Here is a 20,531-nt window from a genome sequence, read left to right on the forward strand (position 1 = left end):
CAGTCAAGCCACTGTGAATTCCCTTGTACTGTTCCCCAAACTATCCCAATTAAAGATGTTATGTCATGGGACATATGGCAAGTTACAATCACACCCCTGATGTGTAGACAGCAGCAACAGAAGGCTTTGATTCCTGCATACCTGGTCTTCAGCAAGAGAAATGCAGTTCACACTCCGGTAGACAGCACCATTCCCAGTCTCCTAATCAGACTCTGTTTGAGAAGAAACCCCAATGGTCTCTTTCTGGTTCTATCAAAACACTCATGGGGACAACTTAGGAGAGGTAAAGCACTGTGAAAGTAATGCTCTGCCTTACATGGGGATACAACTGAAACACAGCATCAAGCTCAAAGGGGTCAGCTCAACTCAAAATGGAGAAGAACACAAGAATCCCTAGAGTCAGCAGATTGAAATCTGCCCATTGCTGCCTTGCTCCAGGAGGTACAAAAAGCACTGGTGGGCTGTTCATGTGACCCAGAGAAAAGCTGGACATCACAGTCATGGAAAGAGGAAATCTCACCAATAATGTTGTAGAATATACAATTTTTTCCAGAAGTGTGTTGGCAGCCTCATTTTCAAGGAAAAAAGGTGCTGTTACACAAGGAAATTTGTCCACTGTATTTAATGCCATCTCCTGTACCTAGGTCACAAAGCCAACTCTCAAGCCAACAGTGAAGCAATCAACCACCTAATACCACTGTATTCACTAACTTCTGATTTTGGAGCCATCCCTTCTGGAAAAGCTGGGGCAAAGAGCTACAGGAACACAGTGCTTAGGGAGATATCTAGGAAATAACATGCACCCTAAATGCCTGAAAGTATAGGCTCTGTCAGCACTAGCTCTGGGCCATTTGCAGGTCCCATGTGACACACAGAGCATTACCAAGAGAGAAATACTTATTACTTAGTTTAACCAGGATGGAAAAAAACTGAAATTATTTGACTGCTGTGTAGCAATTCAACCCAGGCATTCCAGGCATCTTCCCACCAAGCTCCTTCAGTGCTGAAAAAACATTTCTCAGCAACTGTATAGCAAACAGCCACCCAATTGACCCAGTGCAACCCTAAAGTAGCTTTGCTAACTGCACTGTGCTGACTTTAGAGCTGAATCTGTCCCCTAGATGCTACATTGCTCCATTTCACACAGCTAACGTGTGTGACTAAAGCTCTGCTCAGCTCCAGATGGCCAAACGTCAAAGAAATTGAAAAACAGTGATTGCCAAATCTCTGCTGGAAAAAAAAAAATATATATATATGCAGAAGAAATCAATGAGGGATCATGAATTCAGCATCAGAAAACATATTGCAATGTGCTGTCCTCTGTTTCATAGCTAAGGTATTTACCTTGTAAAAGGTAATAAAAAGATGCTAAGGTCAGGAAAACCTGCAATAAATCCCTATTCCTGGCTACTGAATAGCATCTCAGCCCTCTTCATCCTTCTGACAGTGTTTATATCCCCCAAGACAAAAAGCCACCATGCTCTAGATTAAGGGTAAGACCTCCCTGCCCCTACTGGAACACCAGCAATTCCAAAGTATTAAGCCTAAATAACAACTATATTCAGATACTCCATGTTCTTTAAAGAAGGTAAGGCATGACTACAAAGTGAACTATGCACTACACAAAAAAGGGGTTGCCCATGGTTTAGTCAACTGGATAAAAGCAGCTCTATACAATTTGGGGAGTTCCTCATGGTTTTAGCAGTTTTCCAGGATGGCAAGAGAATTCATCAGAGCTACTCAGTTGAGTGCAGTGTTCAGCCTGGAGAGAGGAAAGAAGAGAGGGAGGAAGGGACAGCAATATTTGGATTAATATACAGAAATTGAACTCATTAAGAGTAGGATCAATTTCCAAGTTTTATACAACTTCTCTTCTCTGCACTAACCTACATCTGACATCAGCCATAACACTCCAGAAACAGCTTAAAGTAATTTTCACACCTTCCTTCTAGGACACCATGTCCTAGATCAGATAAAGCAGATTCTATATGAAATACAGATTTTACCTAGACTCTGTAACTGCCAGGATGAATGATTCCCCAAAGATCACAATGCCCACTGTCATTCTTTCAAATAGTGGAATGCTTATTCAGCTTCATGTAGCTTATGAATCACTGTATACAATTAACATTATTTTAAACATGCCAAAATATAACTACCTTCCTTATCAGCTGAATTTTGTAATAACTGTATACTCTTGAGGCTTTCTGTTCTGCTCATACATATAACAAATGTGCAAATCCCCCCTTGTTTCCAAGTCTCCAAAGCAGGGGTTCAGACTAAACACACCTAAACAAAACTGTATGTCCCTTAGGGTTTGGCTGGGGTAAAGTTCATTTCTTTGTGGTAGCTGGTAGGAGACTATGCTTTGGATTTAGTCTGGAAGCAGTGTTGATAACAGAGAGATGTTTTCATTATTGCTGAGCAGCACCTACACAGAGTCAAGGCCTTTCGTGCTCCTCACCCCATCCACCAGTGAGCAGCCTGGGGATGCACAAGGAGCTGGAAGGAGACCCAGACAGGACAGCTGACCCCAACACAGGGACAGGCCAGCCCATGCAGCACCATGTTCAGCACAGAAACTGAAGGGAAGAGGAAGGGAGAGCAGATGTTTGGAGTGGTGGTGGGATGCCCCCCAAGTCAGCATTGTGTGTGATAGAGCCCTGCTTCCCTGGGGATGGCTGAACACCTGCCTGCCCAGGGGAAGCACTGAATAATGCCTTGATTTGCCTTGCTTGTGTGTGTGGCTGTTGCTTTCCCTATTAAACTGTCTTTATCTCAGCCCACGGCTTTTCTCACTTCCACTCTTCCGACTCTCTCCCCATCCCACTCGGAAGGCAGTGAGTGAGTGGGGATGAGCTGCTGCCTGGGGTTAAACCACAGCAATTGCAAGCTGCTAATGGTGAAATGGCCTTAAAAAGGCTGTGTGCCTCCTCCTGCCTCCAGGCAGCTGTCCTTACAACCAGTCCTATGCTCAATATCTTCCTCTGCTTCATACCACAACAAAAATCTGACCAGTTCCTCTCTCTGACTGGCAAAAATCTGGAATAATTCCGCTGGCCTCCACAGTAATTCCAGATTTACACAACCAAAGAGAATACAGCTTGCCTTCCAAGAGCTCCACTACCAAAAATTACTTTTGGCCAACAAAATTCTTTGCCCATAAAATAAGCATTGCAGTTTCTAAACAGTTGTTTAGGCAAGAAACAGATCAGGAATAAAGGACATGCTGATTATTTTTTGTAACACTAGGAAAGATCAAATTGCTGTGTCTGCCTCACTCTCTGGTACTGCAGAATATGCTCAAGTGTAAGCACAGTACTGCTGGACACTTTCAGAATGGGAAAATAACCATTTTAAAAGGGATTTTAACTTCCAGTTCCTAGTGGAAAATGAATTTCATACTAAACATTTGTGAACCCAAGACCAACTCTTCAGAATGGCATGTTACAAAACCCATAAATACTGGTGGTAAATATGTTGAACCGAATGAAAAGACGAATTAAAGTTTTCCTATTGGATTACAGAAATTAAGGAGGGTGGGGCAGAAAATTAGACTTAATAGAGTCCAAAAACTATTTCAGTCCATGATGAGTATTGTTTCTGGAATTCAATCTGGGAAAGAAACATCAATTTATGTTTTACTAAAGACTCCACACTTTAAAGAAATTCTGAGTAGGCACAGTAACATGAACTATAAATGCAGCAATGCTCTACCATTGTGGTGTCAAAACATTATTTTTTATCCTAGAATTGGGAAAAATCTCAGATAAACAACATTTGTTGCTGGAAATCAGAAAATGAGAACGCAGTAAGCAAACTGAATTTTCCAGCAAGCATAAAGGAAGACAGATTCTGTCTACAACTGTTAAATTTGGAATTGTTCATAACATTACTGGTGTTTAGGCAGCAGCAGTGATTCCTGTGGACTTTATTTTCTCTTCCTGCTATTTTTCCTGTCTCCCCAATTTCTTTTACATGAAGTGTATTTTGTAAACAGAAAAACCACTGTTACATTCATGGAAACACTTTTGATCAGTTTTGCCTACACATGTGGGTGCCTTTAGACAAGTCAGAAATCAAAAGTACATGGTACTTAACTTATTCCCAGTGAGTTAACACTGGACTCCTGTTGGTATATTTTCTAGTTTCTTTACATGCTCCAGCTGATGGTGTTTCCTCATTGCCCTAGGAAAACTCCTAATACTTTTGTCTGAAACAGTAACTTGCAGTGCAATGAAAGCATTAGTAGAAGAAAAAATTAATTATGTATTCAAGAAAAGCAGCAGATCCTACTTTTAAGTAGACCGTGTAATTCAGGAGCTGTTGAGTCTCACTTCAGATTAGCCCTTTGCTAGGAAACATGGAACCTAACTTAGGTTTATATCTTTCCCCCAAAAGTCATGTGCTTGCACACGTGCTCCCCACTCCATTTCCAGGCCCTATGCTTGTGTGATACTGCTAGAGAAACACAACTTCATAAACCTAATTGTTTAAAAATAGGATCTGGCAGAGCACCAGCTCCTAGATCAGTCTGTGAAGCGTTCAGAGGTTTTAGGCAGCAAAGAGTTTTTCCTCAGGCTATTACATTCCAATACTTCCCTCCACTCCCTTCAGAAAATCACTAAAATATTTGCAGCAATTCCAAGGACAGCTGCTCCAGCACACACTCCCCTTGACAGACTGCTAGGCTACTTGGGGCGCCCAAAAAATAAAGAAATAAAACAAAAAGCTTTTTGACACCAGAGCACTTGCAACTTCTTTCTATAACTCTCTAAATGTTCTTTATTCCCATTCCTTTTAATCTCTTTTAGATTCAGTGCCATTCTGTCTGTGTCAGTTCTGCTTCTGTACCAGCTTGAAGAAGGATTTCCACTCACATTCTCTTGCCTCTCTTGCTTTAAATATGTTTATTTTGCTCACCATTCTCAGGTGAACTCCTCCACTCTCCACCAGCTCATGAGATCTCCTTCACCCACTTGCTCTCATGGCTTCTCAGCCTCCAGAGGAAAGGGTAGGAAGCAAATTTATTACGGGTAAAAGGCTCAATCTTGACCTGCTTCCTTGGAAAACTGAGTCATAGTCTAATAGCAACATACAGAGCTCACTGGATCTGTAAATCTGGAGGAAAGGTTCAGCTATGGAAGCTGAGTGTCACAGAAAAAACATTTCATGTAACTCCACTAATCTTTCAGGATATTGTGTGGAACGGAGCATGAACTAAACTCCTCCCCTCCTTCAAATGGCTGCCCAGGTGGTTCCAGTTTCTTCAGCTGTTCCCAGTTTCTTTAGCTGTTCCCCACACTCCCAATGTGTCTGTGTCCACATCCACGTCCCTGTGCCTGCACACAGCCACCAACAGGATCTCTGCTGGGGTTACCCCTTCCCTGCACTCCAGCCACTGCACCCATTAGTTCTGGCTGGCTGCTCCTGACCTGCCCACTCCCAGCCATTCCCTTGGGCAGCAGCACCAACAACCTTTACTATAAATACCTCCTGAGCATCATAAATAGCAAGATTGTAGGATTCTTAATCGCCCTTCAGGCATGTAGTCTTTTTGCTTTTGATAAATACAGAGTGGCAACAATGGACAGAGAATAAAATGCATCTTACAGTACTGGTCTGCTTGGCCTGTGCCTTGCAGAAAGGAAAAATGAGGACTCCCAGTATCCACAAATGCTGCCAGCAAAGGACAAGTGAAAGAGAGGAAGATTGCTATTGCAAGAAGTCACAAAGTCTCCCAATCCTAAATTTTGAACATTTTAAACTCAATAGGATTTATTGGCCAAACCACAAGATCAGTGTTCCTAAGGAAAACCTTAGATCTGCAGAGTACCTGCGTCAAGCAGGGCGCCAGTCAGCAGGAAAACTCAAAGGAAGGGAAAGGTTGGCTCTTGCCCTGCTGAACTTTTGTACCACCACAAGCTGTACAGAACAAGCCAAATGCACAGTGCCAGGCCAGCCTGGCAGAAGGGAGAGCAAACTACAGCCCTTTCATGCCACTTGACTCTGAAACACTTAGACAAATGCTACATGAACCTCTCAACACCCTTGCCACACAAATTTGAAAAAACTACCTAAGGACTGAGGTAATGGAATTTATCTGGAAATAGAAAATATGTTAAAGAACCTAAAATCAGCTTCCATTTGAGTTTAAGTTTTCAGCCATTTTCTTTATTGAATCTATTGGGGTAGAAATTCAAAAGTTCCAAAGAAATTCCGGTAATCTGAAAGCTTTGTTGACACCTATAAATCCAAATATTCAAAAATCCCAACATATGATAAAAAAATGCTAGATGGCTTTTTGTTTTTTATACATTCTTCTATAAGTTTCATAATAACAAAGCTAGAAAATTTTCTCCTGTCCAGCTGCAGCTCTAAAGCAAGGTCATTACAAGTGCTGTTTTCTGCATAAACATCTAGGAAAATATTTACTATGTTGCAAGCATGAAAACAAATATGGTATCACTATGGCCACTATAAAATAGCCACAGACATTGGCAATTAAAAAAATTTAAATGGCATTTTCAGAAAGATAGAAATAAAGACAATGGTACCAGAATTTTGTTGCAAATGAATTGAATTACACTAACAGAATTGGTTAACCAGAACCTTTTTCTTTGAAGCAAAAGACTCCAAATGTGCACTGAACATCTAAGTCCACAAAACATTTTTGTTATTCATCCCAAATATCAAAACATCTGGCAACAGAAAATAGAAAAAGGTATTTATAGACATTTTTTGGACAGAGATTACTTCAGGTCAAGTCCGAAAGCCTCCTTAAGCGGCAATCATCAAAATCTTTTATCAGTGATTTGGATTTAGCTAGTGTTACTAAGAGAGAAATATAACATAGGCTTTTTATAGCAGCTGCCAATTCAACAATGATCAAAGTTTTATTATTCTTCCTTAGATCAAAGACTGGACTGAATAATTTTGGGATTATCTCCAGCTCATAAAGTAGAATAAACAGTTTTGGATAACCACATTATTATATAACAATACAGTCTTCTTGCAACAAGTTTTGCTCTTATTTACATATGCCACAAGTTTCTAATGAATTGGATTATCATTTAATTATTTTATTGGCTTATGAGGACAATAAAAGAGAAATTTATACAGCAGCAGCAGAAGGCCATAGAAATACTCAAATGGTGTCTTGTGCATCTACATTCATATGCAGAGGACATTCATGAGAAGAAGTGAAACCAAGATTAGGGAAGTAAGACTGGGCATACTTCCAGTGAGAGGAAATAGGTTTTACATCTCTGCTCATTATAAACCACTCAAGACATCTGGAGATCTCCTCCTGTGGGACAGAGGCATTCACACACACACCTTGGCACAGCCTGTGCATACCTGTACACACCCTTCCTACTGGGATAAGGAACATCCTAGGTAGACAAAATCAGGATACTCACATTGTGCTGGCTTTCATTAGCAGGCATAAAATACTGCCACGTGGATAATACTCAGCACAATTCTTTTTGAAACTAAACTCAATTGTAAAGGTTCTTAAATTTGAGTTTCACTCAGGTGTGCTTTCAGTCAAGAAAAATAATGTTTTTTTCCTTTCGGTTTTCATTCTGAGAAAACCATTGATTTCCACACTGTTGACCACAGGCTCAACTGTGCTCCTGTTCCCCTGAACGAGGTATTTACTGTTACCTTCAGTGACACAGCAAGTCCTAAATCCATCTCTTCTTTTACACTCTAATTCTAAGAAATGTATTAATCTTTCACAGTCTTCCGGGAAATCAGCTCTCAACAAATGTTGATTAAGAGAAGTGGCATCCCAGGACACCAGAGAAAGCCATTACTTTGGCATAAACTGTTTTACATGTGCTGTAAGCAGGGCCAAGAGTTAGAGCTGAAACATCTTTTTCAGACTTATTGTTATTATAGGCTCTTAGCTATGTTTCTTTATCATTAACTAGGTTTCAGCTCTTATATAACCTGGTTGTCTCCCAGACTTTCTAATGCCAAAAATAAACTGAAAGCTTTCATCACGAGTTAAAAGGAAACTGTAATTTGAACAGCAGTTTTGCTGACTTCTCTGTTGATCAAAGATGTCTCATACAAGCCTGATGTAATAGAAACAAAATCAGATTTATAATAACAGTAATTAAAGCAGAATCCTTTCATTGAGTGAAATCTCACAGTCCTTACTTGTATAAGATTTATACTGATAAATAAAATGAGAGCCCATTTAAGTTGAGGTACCAGTTACAGCAAAGGGAGTGACAAGTACTAAAAAAATGTTGCAAAAACTCCTTCAGCTTCACACTTTTTATTAAAATGTGTCCATCTCTGTGACAGTACATGACCTATTTTGCCATTCTAGAAACAGAATAAAATATATTTATTAATAAAAAAGCAGTAAACCAGAACATCTTATCATGCCCTTCCTGTAGAGGCCTCTATGCTAAGACCACCCCTGTGACTGGGGTGGTCCAAAAGGAAAATTTCTTAGTGCCATGGCACTAAGTTACCAGGAAAAAAGTCTGTAAGAAATAGAAAAAAAACATTGTTGTCTTCATCAATGAACAGTAACATATAGTGCAGCCTTCAGCATGCTCCAAAGAGGAATGAGCACAAGTCTAAAGGCTTCAGGGAGTCTGAACCTCACACTTGGCTGGCTGGGACTGGGTTTCTTGTACCTCTCTGATGAAACTGCAAATACACCACAGAGGATAGAAGTACCTTTTGCCTCATCTTTGAAACATCATCTTCTTCATGTTTCCTATTTCATGCTTCTGTTCAGAGTGCCCTCAGTCACAGCTGCACAGAGCAGGCATCTCTCCCAGGGACTTCTCCTTGCAATCCTGCCAGTACAGCAGGAAAATGCCAGCAACCTCCTCTCTGGAAGCAGAAGCCATGCTAGTGCCACACAACACTCTGGCTCATCACACTTTTCCACACACTAATTTTTTTTACAATGATGAGACCAGATCCTCCTTCCACTTCAAAATGGGGCAGTCGGAGGAGCAGAGCAATAGTTTTCAACAAACATGAAGTGCACATGAACTTTTCTATCCATGAAGAAATAACTCCAAGCATATGCAAATTTGCCACAACAAGCCCTGCAGCAGCACAGAAGCCAACACAGGCTGCAGAACCCACACAAGAACTTGGGCAGGTAGTCAGAGGTAGCTCCTATTCAGCTCTCACTAAAGTTCTGCACTTTAATTCAAATATGTGCACGTGAACAGCAGCACTGTGGATGTGGCTGCATTTCATCAGTTACATGGAGCAAAATGAGTCACCAAAGCCCCAATTCTGGATTAAATCTGGGATTGCAAATAGAAAAAGGACATAAAACAACCCCATCATACTGGTATGCCTTGTGGAAGCCTGTCTGGCCCAATCTTGTTTATAAACTAAGAATTTCTCTCCACAACATATGGGACTCTTATTTGGGTGTGAGCTTCTGTAAATTTATTTCTTTCTGGAAACATGACACAGTAAAGGCTGAGCATTTAAAAAAAAGTCTCACAGTTTTTCTCTGCTATTGCTCTACAGTATTTAGGAGTTTTCTTTAGATCTTAATGAACAACAACACCTAATTATAAAGGTATTTTTTATATTTATGATATTTTATATTTTGATATTTATGTGGTAAAAAAATCTGCTTGCTGGTATCAGAACTCACATGCAGAAGTCTGCTTTCCACAGTGTGATTCTGCCTTAGCACTGCAAAACTAATACTACATGAACTAACCATGTGTGGTTTTCATCTTCAATTACTAACAGATTAGATTAAAAAATAATTTGAAATATTCAATTCAGACCTATTAAAAGGAAAAATAGAAATCCCCAAAAGATTGTTTGCAGAGTCTGTGGAACACATGAGGTTCTGGTGTTCTTCACTAAAAGCATTCTTGCTGCTTTTCCTCCCATAAGCTGATGCTTATTTTCCTTCTTTGCAATTCCTTTCAAAACCATGCATCTAAAATAGACTCTACCTCATTGTCCCAGTTTCCTCTTGTTGTTGCCATTAGTCTATGCAACTTTTTCCATGCATTCAGGACTAATTTCCAGCAAAGACTAAGCTTTGTTGAAGGGAAAAAAAGATTGGACAAGGCACCAAACCTTAAAAAGAACCAGCTTAAAAGAGATGCTGCTGTTTAAATCAGATACCTCTGTAAAATATTCTTCCCTCTGACTGAAACAAAAGCTCTTCCAGGCCTCAAGATTTGGGTGCAGCCACTGGTTCTCATGTACAGACATGTACTGCTTCCAGTGATTTGATGATTCAGGTGCTGATTCCGAGCTACTTAAGCCACTAAATTGAGGTTCAAACCCTAATATGAGTACTGAAAAAAAGCATAAATCACACCACGTATTCAGAAGAAATAAACAGAAAGTACAGACAGGATTAAATAACAGTATGAAATCAGTACAGAAGAAATTTGGGGCAAAAGCTGCAGAGAGAAAAGCTCTTAGAGCCAGTTCCAAATCCTGCCCTGCATAGGTATTGTGAGTGGGAAACAGCTGTGCTGGCATGACTGCACACACAGCCTGCCTCAGGTAGTGCTGCAGAGCCCCGGCGCCTGCCAGGAACGCGCTCCTTCGGGCTACGGAGCCTTGCAGCAAGGAAAACGGGGAAAATCACTGAAACTACAACACTGAACTACCATTAACATGCTAAAATTCTCCATTTCTAAAATGAAGGAAATGTCCAGCCAGCTCACACTGCCCCACTCTCCATGTCACTCAGCCTGAGAACGTTTGGTAACAGCCATGAAAGTCACATCACAAATCAGGGACATCATGACATGCCTGAAAGAAGTACCTCTGACAACAAGTGGAAAAACAGCACTAGATTCCAGAAAAGGATACAGCAGCCACCTCTTAAGTGGCTAGTCCCTTTAGATAACAGCAACATTACCCTGAAAATCACAAACCATAATAAAACATTAACCAGAAACTCCCAGCAGCAAGCTTTTAAATCCCTCAGCGCAGACTTCAATCAAAACCATCACTGCCAGAAACAGCAGCCATGTCTACAGCTATCTGAGGAGAATTAGATTTGGAAAGGAAAAATAAAGACTGTTAATGGTAGGAACTCAAGATTTAGTATGCAAATTTCTCATTGAAAAATTGGTAATTTTTTCACATGTAAGTTCCCAGCTGTGAGATAGATCAACCAAGAAATGTGCAGAGCCCAGGAAGAAAGAATTGCTACCAGAGCACAACATAATGAGTTGAAGTTTATCATCTTCTGTTAGAACTCTATTATCAACTTGTGTAAGAACAAATGAGGAGCCTGAAAAGAGGCCCAGAGGGCAGAAATTCCCCTGTTTTGACCTGACCCTCAGACTCAGGTAAAAGGAAAATAAAAGTCCAGGACTTGTCTCACCTGTAAAATGAGGACAAAGCCTCTCTCTACAGTCATGATGATTTATTTGTCTGAAATTTGATTGAAATGAGGAGTGTTTGATCTACATTTGTTAAAAAAGGAAAAGACAAGGATTGAAGTATTAAAAAAACTCCTAAGTTAAACAACTCTACTACTCTGACCATTGAGCATGCTAGAAACTGCACCTGCCTTCTCTAAAATACCCACATTAGCAGCATCAGGGTGGCTCACTACAACTTGTTAATACTGCTCAGCAATAATATTTCTTCAACACTAGCCTCTGTCAAAATTCAGTGACTTTTTCACAAAAAAAAAACCACACCAGTCTTGATAAACCTCTTATTTCACACGTCTTCATTTTCCTGAAGTAGTTGCTACTGGACTAAATACATCTCATGCTAATTCTTTCAAACATTTAGGGAAAAAATTAGCAAAGATCTTTGTATTTGATCACACCAAACACTTCCATTTATGCCTGTTTGCTCTAGCATAACTGAAGATTATAATAGTTAAAAATAGCCATTTTTCCATTAACTTAGACCTTCATGATAACAAGCAGTTTTGACAGTTTTTAAGCAGTGTGAGATAACATGCACAAGTAGGTCACAGTTATACTTGGCTTTAGAAAAATGTCTTTCATCCAGGGAATTTACAGCTCTTTGCAAACAAGCCCTTAGGTAAGTAACAATCTATAAGGCTTACTCCAACACCCAAATTCACTCATGTATGAGTCCTAACAGCAACTACTTAACAACAGCTGAAAGTAGAATATTAAGCCTTTTGCAAACTGCAAAACTAAAAAGCCTGACTGACGTCAATGGCAGCTCTCCACTGATCCCAACAGGCTGTAGAGCAGGACATGAAAGTGCCCTGGAAGGACTCCAACTTGACAGGGAAGAGAGAAGTGATTTTTCAAAGTTTGTTTCAGCTCCTAGTTCAGTCACAAGATTTCCAAAATGCTTATTTGTTCAAGCTTCTGGGAATACTTGTCTGTGCTGCTTCATCTGGCATTTGGTCAACACATCTGCTAAAGCCATACTACAAGGAAAGTGGTGGAAGAATATTAGAGACCTTCCATTTACATAATAACAGGAGGTTAGAGACAGGTATGAAGGACTGCAGCAACAAGGTCTGTGAAGAGTGGAAGGAAAAATGGAAAGTTTCAGAAAATTCATCTTAAGGTACAGGTGAGACATTAGTCCTCACAGCCCCTCTGAAAAACAGCCACCATTATTTCCATTGTACAAGTAGGGAAGCATAAAACTTTTTAATCCAGAGTTTTATTTAAGACAAAATTACACTAATTTGTGTTAGTAGTTATTATTTATGTATTGATTTTAAATCTGTCCTGATTTCAGTGACTATATGGGTAGTTTTGATTAAATAGCTACAGGGAACTAGAGCAGGAGAGTTAAAAGAAATGGTCCAAAAGTCGAGAGGTACTGCTGGATTTCAGGAGTTTCTTCTGTCATCTGTTGCAGTCAGTTCACTACACCATGCTGCCTCCTGGAGCAAAAGAGATGAATAGAGAGCTGCACAGATTGAACACCATAATACTGTGATGTTTTTACTATCCCTTGAATATCCTCTGCAGTTTAGTAAGAAAAATGTCATGGGTGAATGTTTAACCTTTTGCTATGCTAGTTATGCTTGGTTTATAATCAACAAGCAGACAGCTCCAAGTGCTTGATGCAGTCAGAATAATAATGATCACCTTTGGACATCTAACACCACATAAAATATTAACAATCAATATTTGCTGAGCTTGCAGACCATAATGATACAGTGTTTTTAATGAGACTGCATATGTTTGAGGTAATTTGCCTCCATGAAGCACAGGACCCCTATCTGGCATTCAAACAAAGCCCTAACCCCTTAAAGGCTCACTTCTTACTTGTGCTACATTCTCATGAGCAACCTCATGAAGATCTGTCTGATCACTTAAATGTACAAAAGTAAGTTTCTATGTTGACTTTTAACAGCAGTAGTGTTTAAAATGATTGGTAATGACAATGGCCTATAATGTAGTACACACAAACAGCCTTTGGATAGCACTGAAAAAATCTATTTATTTGCCCAGACTCATATATTTTCCACACAAATCTACCTGTTAAACTTTAAAAGGATATATTGATAGAAATCAATATCTTCATCTGCTTCATGAATCTTATTCACTACTTCCCTACAGTCCTATGAACTGTCTTACTCTCTCTCTCTCTATCCAATTAATTAAAACTGAAAAAACTAGATGGAACGAGAAAGAATTCACTTTCCTTCTCCAGGCAGCTCTCCAGCAGAATTAAGCAGGCATCAAACATCATGTGTTGTGAAGATGAATGGGAAAGAGGGACAGTGGGGGGAGGAAAGGGAAATATGGCCAGTGGAAATGTTCCCTGGCTTCCCATTCTGAACGGTGCAATTTTTGTGAGTCATCTGCAAAGCTGAAATTGCAAACTTTTTATGTCACTTTTTCAAATCCAGGTACCCCTTCAATAACAACAAATCTGCTCCAGGTTATAAAGCTTTGCTGGGTGTTTCCCACAAGTACTAATGCAGCCTTAGCACAGCACCGACGCTCATATACTTAGTGTTCTTCCAGAAATGGATTCTTTGGAGACCAATATAGTCCATTCTCCCTAAAGCAAGAAATCTACTGTTCCATGAAGAATTATGCCACTCTAACACCATTTATTATTTATATCTAAAATGGGTGGGATGCTTTAGAGTATGGTCATAGCCACAAAATGCCGACAACCTTTTAGGAGTCACACGATGTCTTCAATGTGCATGAAGCTCCTTTGGACGTCAACAGGAATCCAAGCAGATGAAAGAGCTGGTCCATGCTGAGCAGTATTCAACACATGAAGATGCAGAGAGATCAAAGGATGAACAAATAAGATGCATCCTTACATTCATGGGTTTGTCAATTTGTAATATATAATTTTTATAAAGTATTTGTTTCAAGTCAGAAATAGCCAGGGAGTGGTTTTACTTGTCGTTATTGTGCAGATAATTGTCTGTCTTCAGGAGATGCTTACAAGTATTTCTGCTTTGTTATGACTACATTCAGAAAATTCTTAACTTTATGTCTCCAGTCCTTTAATTTGTACTAACTATAATAAAAACCCCTAAAGCATCAGTCTTTGTGCCACACCTTTGTGCCAGTTTCTCATATTGGAAGCAGAACTTTGGGACAAGATGAGACCTGCAATCAATGAGGCTGATCAATTCATCTCCAGCCCAGAATGAGCAACACACAGAGTTTACACACAAATGCATGCAAAAGACAAAGGCTATTCAAGTTTAGGCCATAATCTTAAAAACCACAAATCTGAAGTAAAACTCAAAACGTTAATTTCAAGCCAGATGCAAATGTCCATCCGAGGTACAAACCGACGATTGGATTCCCTACCACACCCTACCAGGAGCACTTGCGTTATCAATGACAGAACAAGCCGGATGCCTCACTGCGCTCATCAGACACCCAGTTCCAATCCGCTCCATTCCCTGAGCAGCAGCACCCGCCGAGGTCTGACCCTACGCCCACCCTCACCACCATGTTCCTTTCTCCGCATACATCCATACATTCCCACCGCCACTTCACGCGTACCGAGACCGCACTTCACTTCCCCGTGTCCCTACAGCCGCTCCCCGGGCGCCGGGAAGGCGGAACGGGATCCCCGCGCTCCCGGCAGGTGCGGCGGGTGCCCGGCCCCGGAGGATGCTCTGCGGCGGAGCCCCCGCACGGCCCAGCTGCACAACGGTACCGGGCAGCCGACGGCCGGCGGGGTTCATCCCCTGTCCTCCCTCTGCCCCGAAATCGCCGGCGCAGCCCCGGGCTGCGGGGCACGGCAGCGCGGCCGGGCACCAAGGTCAGCGCGGCTCCGGCCGCCCGCGGGGACGCGAGCCCGGCGCTGCCCGGCGCGGCGGAGAACCCACCTCTGGCAGACATGGCTCAGCTCGGGCTCGGCAGCCGCGGAACTGCTGCCGCTGCTGCTGCTGCTGCTGCTGCTCCTGCTGCTGCGGCGGCGGCAGCGCACGGCCCGCACCGCCCTGCGCCCTCCGCGCCGCGGCGGCCGATGCGGGGGGCGGCGGCCGATGCTGGGCCGGGCCGGGGCGGGCGGCTCCGCGCCGCCGTCGCGCTCCGTCCCTGCCTTCCCTGCCCTGCCCCGCTCTGCCCTGCCCGCCGCGGTGCGGGGCGGCGCCGGGGGCGGCTCTGCGGGGCGGGAGCGCGGCTGTCTGCGCGGTGTGTGCGGGCTGAGTGTGTGTGTGTGTGTGTGTGTGTGTGTGCGCGGGTCTGGGTGTGCGTGTGCCGGCGCGGAGCGGCTGCGGGGCGGGGCAGCGCCGGCGGAGCCCCCGCGGCCGCAGCCGCTCCCGGGCGCGGTGATGCGCGGGGAGCGGCGGGGCGAGGGGCGCACGGCGGGGCGAGGGGCGCGGTGCCGCAGAGGGCGACAGTCGGGGACAGCGGCAAAAGCCACGAACGCCAAGGAGAGCGGCGCGGCAGAGCTCCAGCTCCAGCTCCTTGGATAGTGCTGGATAGGCGTGTCCGCTCCCGGAGTCACCGACAGCTCGTTCGGGACCTGGCGCTGAAGTCTGTAGCGCAGCTTGAAATTCACGCACCGAACAGAAAAGATATTCCTGCGTAACTGTGTGTAAATTGCATATAAACACAGAATTTCTAGCAATGTTGCCTGCAAAGCAATCTTGGCGTTAACACACAGAAAAGAGCACTCAGCCTCCTCCTGGCACCGTAATAAAAGTACCAAGCGACCAAATGCGACGCACCAGAAAAACAAGATCAGTATCTGGTGGACACATTTACTCATGGCAACTCAGCCTCCAGCCCAGTGAAGCCAAATATTCCCATAACACACTAAAAAGAAAACCCCTACGCCACCAGATTATTAGATGGTGGCAAAAGTTAAGCAAACCAACAATCTCGTTTGTCAAGAATGACAGGTTAGAAGACCACATCAGAATAGTGCAGTTAAAACATTAGAGCAGACTTTTATCAATTTCAGAATGGGCAACTATGAACTAAAAAACAGAAAGCCCAATCTGTGATGTTCAGCAAGGAGCCAACATGCAAACTGAATGACAGGAGAGACTGAATCACACTCCTCCACTCTGATCTACCATGCACTATGCATCTTCATACTAGCAAGAAGCCTACACAATTTCTCTATTAAAAAAACCCATAATTACCAGAATCTTATCTAAGAGAGGTGGTAAAGATTGCATTATCATGTGGCCACAGGTCAGGAATGGATGCTCATAAGAGAATCATGGATTCTCACTGCTGTCTGCTAGTGCAGCCCAGCCAGTGCCTCTGCCCTGTCAAATCCAGCCTCTGGCACTGCTCACCTTCCTCCTCATGCCAGCTGAGTAGGGAGTGCATTTGTGTAGGGAAGCATGGAAGCAGCAGCAGAATGGGAAGCACTTATATGACCCCTCATCAGGGGATACAGGCACAAAAAATGAATTGGCACATCTGTATGCCTGAATTTGTGCTCATGCTCACACAGCAAAGACTTTTAGCCATATCCAGCTCTGTTTGCCATGGATTAACCCAGTGTTCCCTACACTTCAATTCAATCATATTCCTTATGTCATTCTGTTTTCTTCTCTCTTGCAAATGTTTCTGAATCCAGCAGCAGGAATAAAACAAATCTTAAGTTTTTCTTCTCTCTCTAAATTCCTATGGCATTATCCTTAGCTGGTGATCTGACATCCCTTGAAAAATAGATTTTTCCCTGCTCCTTTTCTGAAATTAGAAGAATTTTCCATTTAAAAGTAACTCAAATTTTCTTTCTTGTCCGAAATAGCCAAGATTTTCCTTGACTACAGTCAATGCAGTATGACAGCATTTTGTATTTTTAATTAAGTCATTTCCTATGCATTTCCTTAGTGAGTTTCTGACTAGCACTATCACAGGTTCTCCCATGTGGTGCTTAATAGATGGCTTTAAAAAGAAGGTTCAAGAACATGCAGAAATTAGCTTTTTAATTAAGAACTTCCTTTCTTTATACTGCTAGGAAGTAGGAGGGGAAAGGCATTTGTACCTTGGGATTCTATAGAACACAAAGAGTTTATTCCATTCATTGTGTAAACTCTCTGTGGCAGACAAGCTGAACCAAGTTGAACGTGTTGGCCAGAGAATACTAAAATGGGTCAGATACTCATTTATTAAAGTGAGCTTTTTAGCTGGGTTTCTTGAGGACCTGAGGCTAATGGAGCTTTATTTTCCTGTTTGTTCCCTCCATCAAGTTGCCTCCAAGAATTTTCAGATTTGGATATGGAGAATTTCAATTCAGGTTGACTAAAAGGTATAATTAAGAACAAGTTCTACATCCCTACAAGTTTTGTAGTAATTAGCACTTAAGAAGAAAAAATAAAATAAAGGAGCAAAGTTGCAGTGGAGACAGTTACCAGTTCTGGAGGCCATGTCTTCACTAGCCATGAGTACCAGTCAGGCAATTTGCATATGGGCAGCTAAATCAGCTCCTGTAGCAGCTGTCTGAGATCCTGTCAGTATCTAAGGAACGTGGCAGGAAGCTAAAGAAGGTGGGGAAAAAAAAGTACAGAGAAATGAGACACCATTATAATTATTTTACAGGTGAAGTTGAGTCAGAGAAAATGGACAAGCCAGTCCAAGCCTTGCTCACTCTCCTATGCACTCCAACCTGTGTGCTTCCCTCACTGCAGCACTGGCTAGATCCTCATGGAACTACTTTAGCTCATTAATTAACAAAGAGTTGCTCACTTTCTGTATCCAAATTCCCTACATTTGCTGTCTGAACCGAAGGCTCAGATAAACACTGGAGCACGACTGGAGGCGAGTGCAGAACTGCACAGCCAGGAAGGGTGAGGAGCCATTAGAGGCAGCAGAGATGATCCTTTTTAGCAGCAGCAACTGTTGAGCTGTTTGATTGAGCCATTTCCTGACTACTTTAGAAGTCCATTAAGGAGCAGTGATTGACATTGTTTTATTTCAGGCATCTACCTGAGGCTTCTGAATTAGTCAGCTGGGAAGTAGGATCCTATCTCTTGCATTTTGCTATTGACTGTGCAGATTAAGCTTCTAACTCATAGTGTAAAAAGATCCATTAAGGTAATTTTTTTCAGGTATTCAGGCTTCAAGAGATCCAAACAGGCACCTCATGCAATTTAGAGATGCTCAAACATTAAGATATTTTACCAAACTATAGGTGTTTCCAAGTCCTATCTCAGTGCCCTTGAGGAGCTAAGTGTGTTGTCCAAGGTCACAGTGAAAATCTATGTCAGAGCAAAGCACACAACTTGCAACTTCAAAGAAAAGTGTCCCAAATACTGGATGGTGCTCTCTGTGCAGAACACCTTGCTGTCACTTAGCCATTGTGTGAATATGAAACAGAAAGCTCTCCTCTCATCACTTTTGAACCAGTTTGTTTCATATAAAGTAGAGTAGTAGTTTTAAAAGTAATTAAGATCCCATCAATCATATGCAAATCTATTTTCCCCATGAAAATCAGCAGAGAATGACATAGGGATTAAAAAAACAGGTAAAAGTCAGCATTGCACCTTTGTCTGATGCAGGTAACTCATCAGTCAGAATATACCTCTTTTTGCACAGTGCAAGATCTTTCCTCTTGAAAATCTTTGTGAGAAAAATTGGATTTTTTTTGGAACAACAGACAAATTCTTACAGAAGTAGGTTTCAAGAACAACTTCTGTGGTGAAGGCAAATGGCAAGGATGGCCAGGATTGGTCTGAATAATGATAGAAACTATTGGATTTTTCTACAATTTTTTCCCATCTGTTCCACCATAATTCCACTGGCTTCTTTTTTTAGGGAAATCAGACCTATAGCAGTTATACTAGAGAGAAAAAAAATGTAGAGCATTACTAAGCCTGATAATTTAATCAGAATTTTAATAAGCTCAGAATAAGTAGGTTTTTTGTGATATGAATGACAAGAAAGCAAGACAGCTCTCTTACTTTAAATATAAGACTCTTACTAGAATTTGCAACTAGTTAGTAATGGACAAGATATTTAAATAAATACATGGCCTTTCACTGATTACATTGAGCTTCCAGGGCAGTTCCTACGAATCTTTTTGGAGAAAAGCTCCCCTTTATATATTTCAAAGGAGAGCTGAGCTCCAAATTACTCACACCAAATAGGAAGTTCTCCAGAGTAATCTTCTTGGTTTCTTCTTATTCTGTTTTTTTTCTGGTTTTCTTAAAAAACTCCTTTCTTTTACATGTTTTTCAACCCTCCATATTGTTTTGTGGAATACGCACCTTAATGGCAAAAGTTACAATATTGAACTTATGTTATCCTCAGTCAGTCCTGACCACCAGATTTGAATAATCCAGAAAGTTTTACACAGATGATGTAAGATCATGCTATCACATAAATGCTATAGGTTTTATATAAGCCAGGAATATTGGCAATCCTGGAAAACTAAGGAAAAACACTCAGACAAGCCTGTTAATACCTACTTATACTGTTCTTCCATCAAAATGACTGCTGTACCTGTGAGAACTTAGGACTCAAAGGCCAAAATGACAATTTTTTTCCTGAGAGTCAGCTTTGGAAATGTCATCAAAATTTTGGGCAGCATTTACTGCTGAAGAGCTTCAGCATCACCCCTGTGTGTGAACCTTATCAGGAAGATGCCAACAAAGAGCACAGAGTCAGAACCTTAACCAGGTTTTGCAGCTGGCTCTCTCAGGGTCATGTATGAAGTATGTACTGTGAGTAAGAGCTGTGAACACAAGTCTGTGGGACATGATGAGATGCATCCCAGAGTCCTGAGGGAATTGGCTGATGTAGTTGCCATATATTTGAAAAGTCATGGAAGTCAAGTGAAGTCCCTGGTGACTGGAAAAAGGGCAACATCACTCCTATTTTTAAAAATGCTAGAAATGAGGAGCCTGGGAACCTCTGAGCCATCAGCCTCACCTCTGTGCCTGGGAACAGATCCTCCCAGCAGCTCTGCTAAGGCACAGGGAGAACACAGAGGTGATTTCAGAAAGACAATTTCACCAAGGGCAGGTCCTGCCTGACCAACCAAGTGGCCTTCTATGACAGAGCACCTGCACCAGTGGTTGCCTGCAGGACAGACAATCCCAAAAACTGCCTTTGTTGCTATTTATATACTTCTCAGAGATGCATCAAGTAAGG

General features: G+C 41.9%; 1 protein-coding gene across 5 annotated transcripts in view; it reads right to left on the reverse strand.

Annotated features, from left to right (window-relative positions):
• ABLIM1 (actin binding LIM protein 1) overlaps positions 1 to 15,469 on the reverse strand; it is a 189,317-nt gene extending 173,848 nt beyond the window's left edge. For 2 of the 5 annotated variants that reach the window (XM_056494496.1, XM_056494492.1), the window contains exon 1: positions 15,302 to 15,466. In XM_056494496.1, the coding sequence (XP_056350471.1) occupies positions 15,302 to 15,314 (13 nt within the window). In that variant the 5' untranslated portion in view covers positions 15,315 to 15,466. Of the gene's footprint in view, positions 1 to 15,301 lie in introns of all 5 variants that reach the window. The other 3 variants (XM_056494488.1, XM_056494499.1, XM_056494493.1) reach the window with 3 other exon arrangements.
• Between the last annotated feature and the right edge of the window lie 5,062 nt (positions 15,470 to 20,531).

This window comes from Oenanthe melanoleuca, chromosome 6 (assembly GCF_029582105.1).
Source record: "Oenanthe melanoleuca isolate GR-GAL-2019-014 chromosome 6, OMel1.0, whole genome shotgun sequence".
Classification (NCBI taxonomy): Eukaryota; Metazoa; Chordata; class Aves; order Passeriformes; family Muscicapidae; genus Oenanthe; species Oenanthe melanoleuca.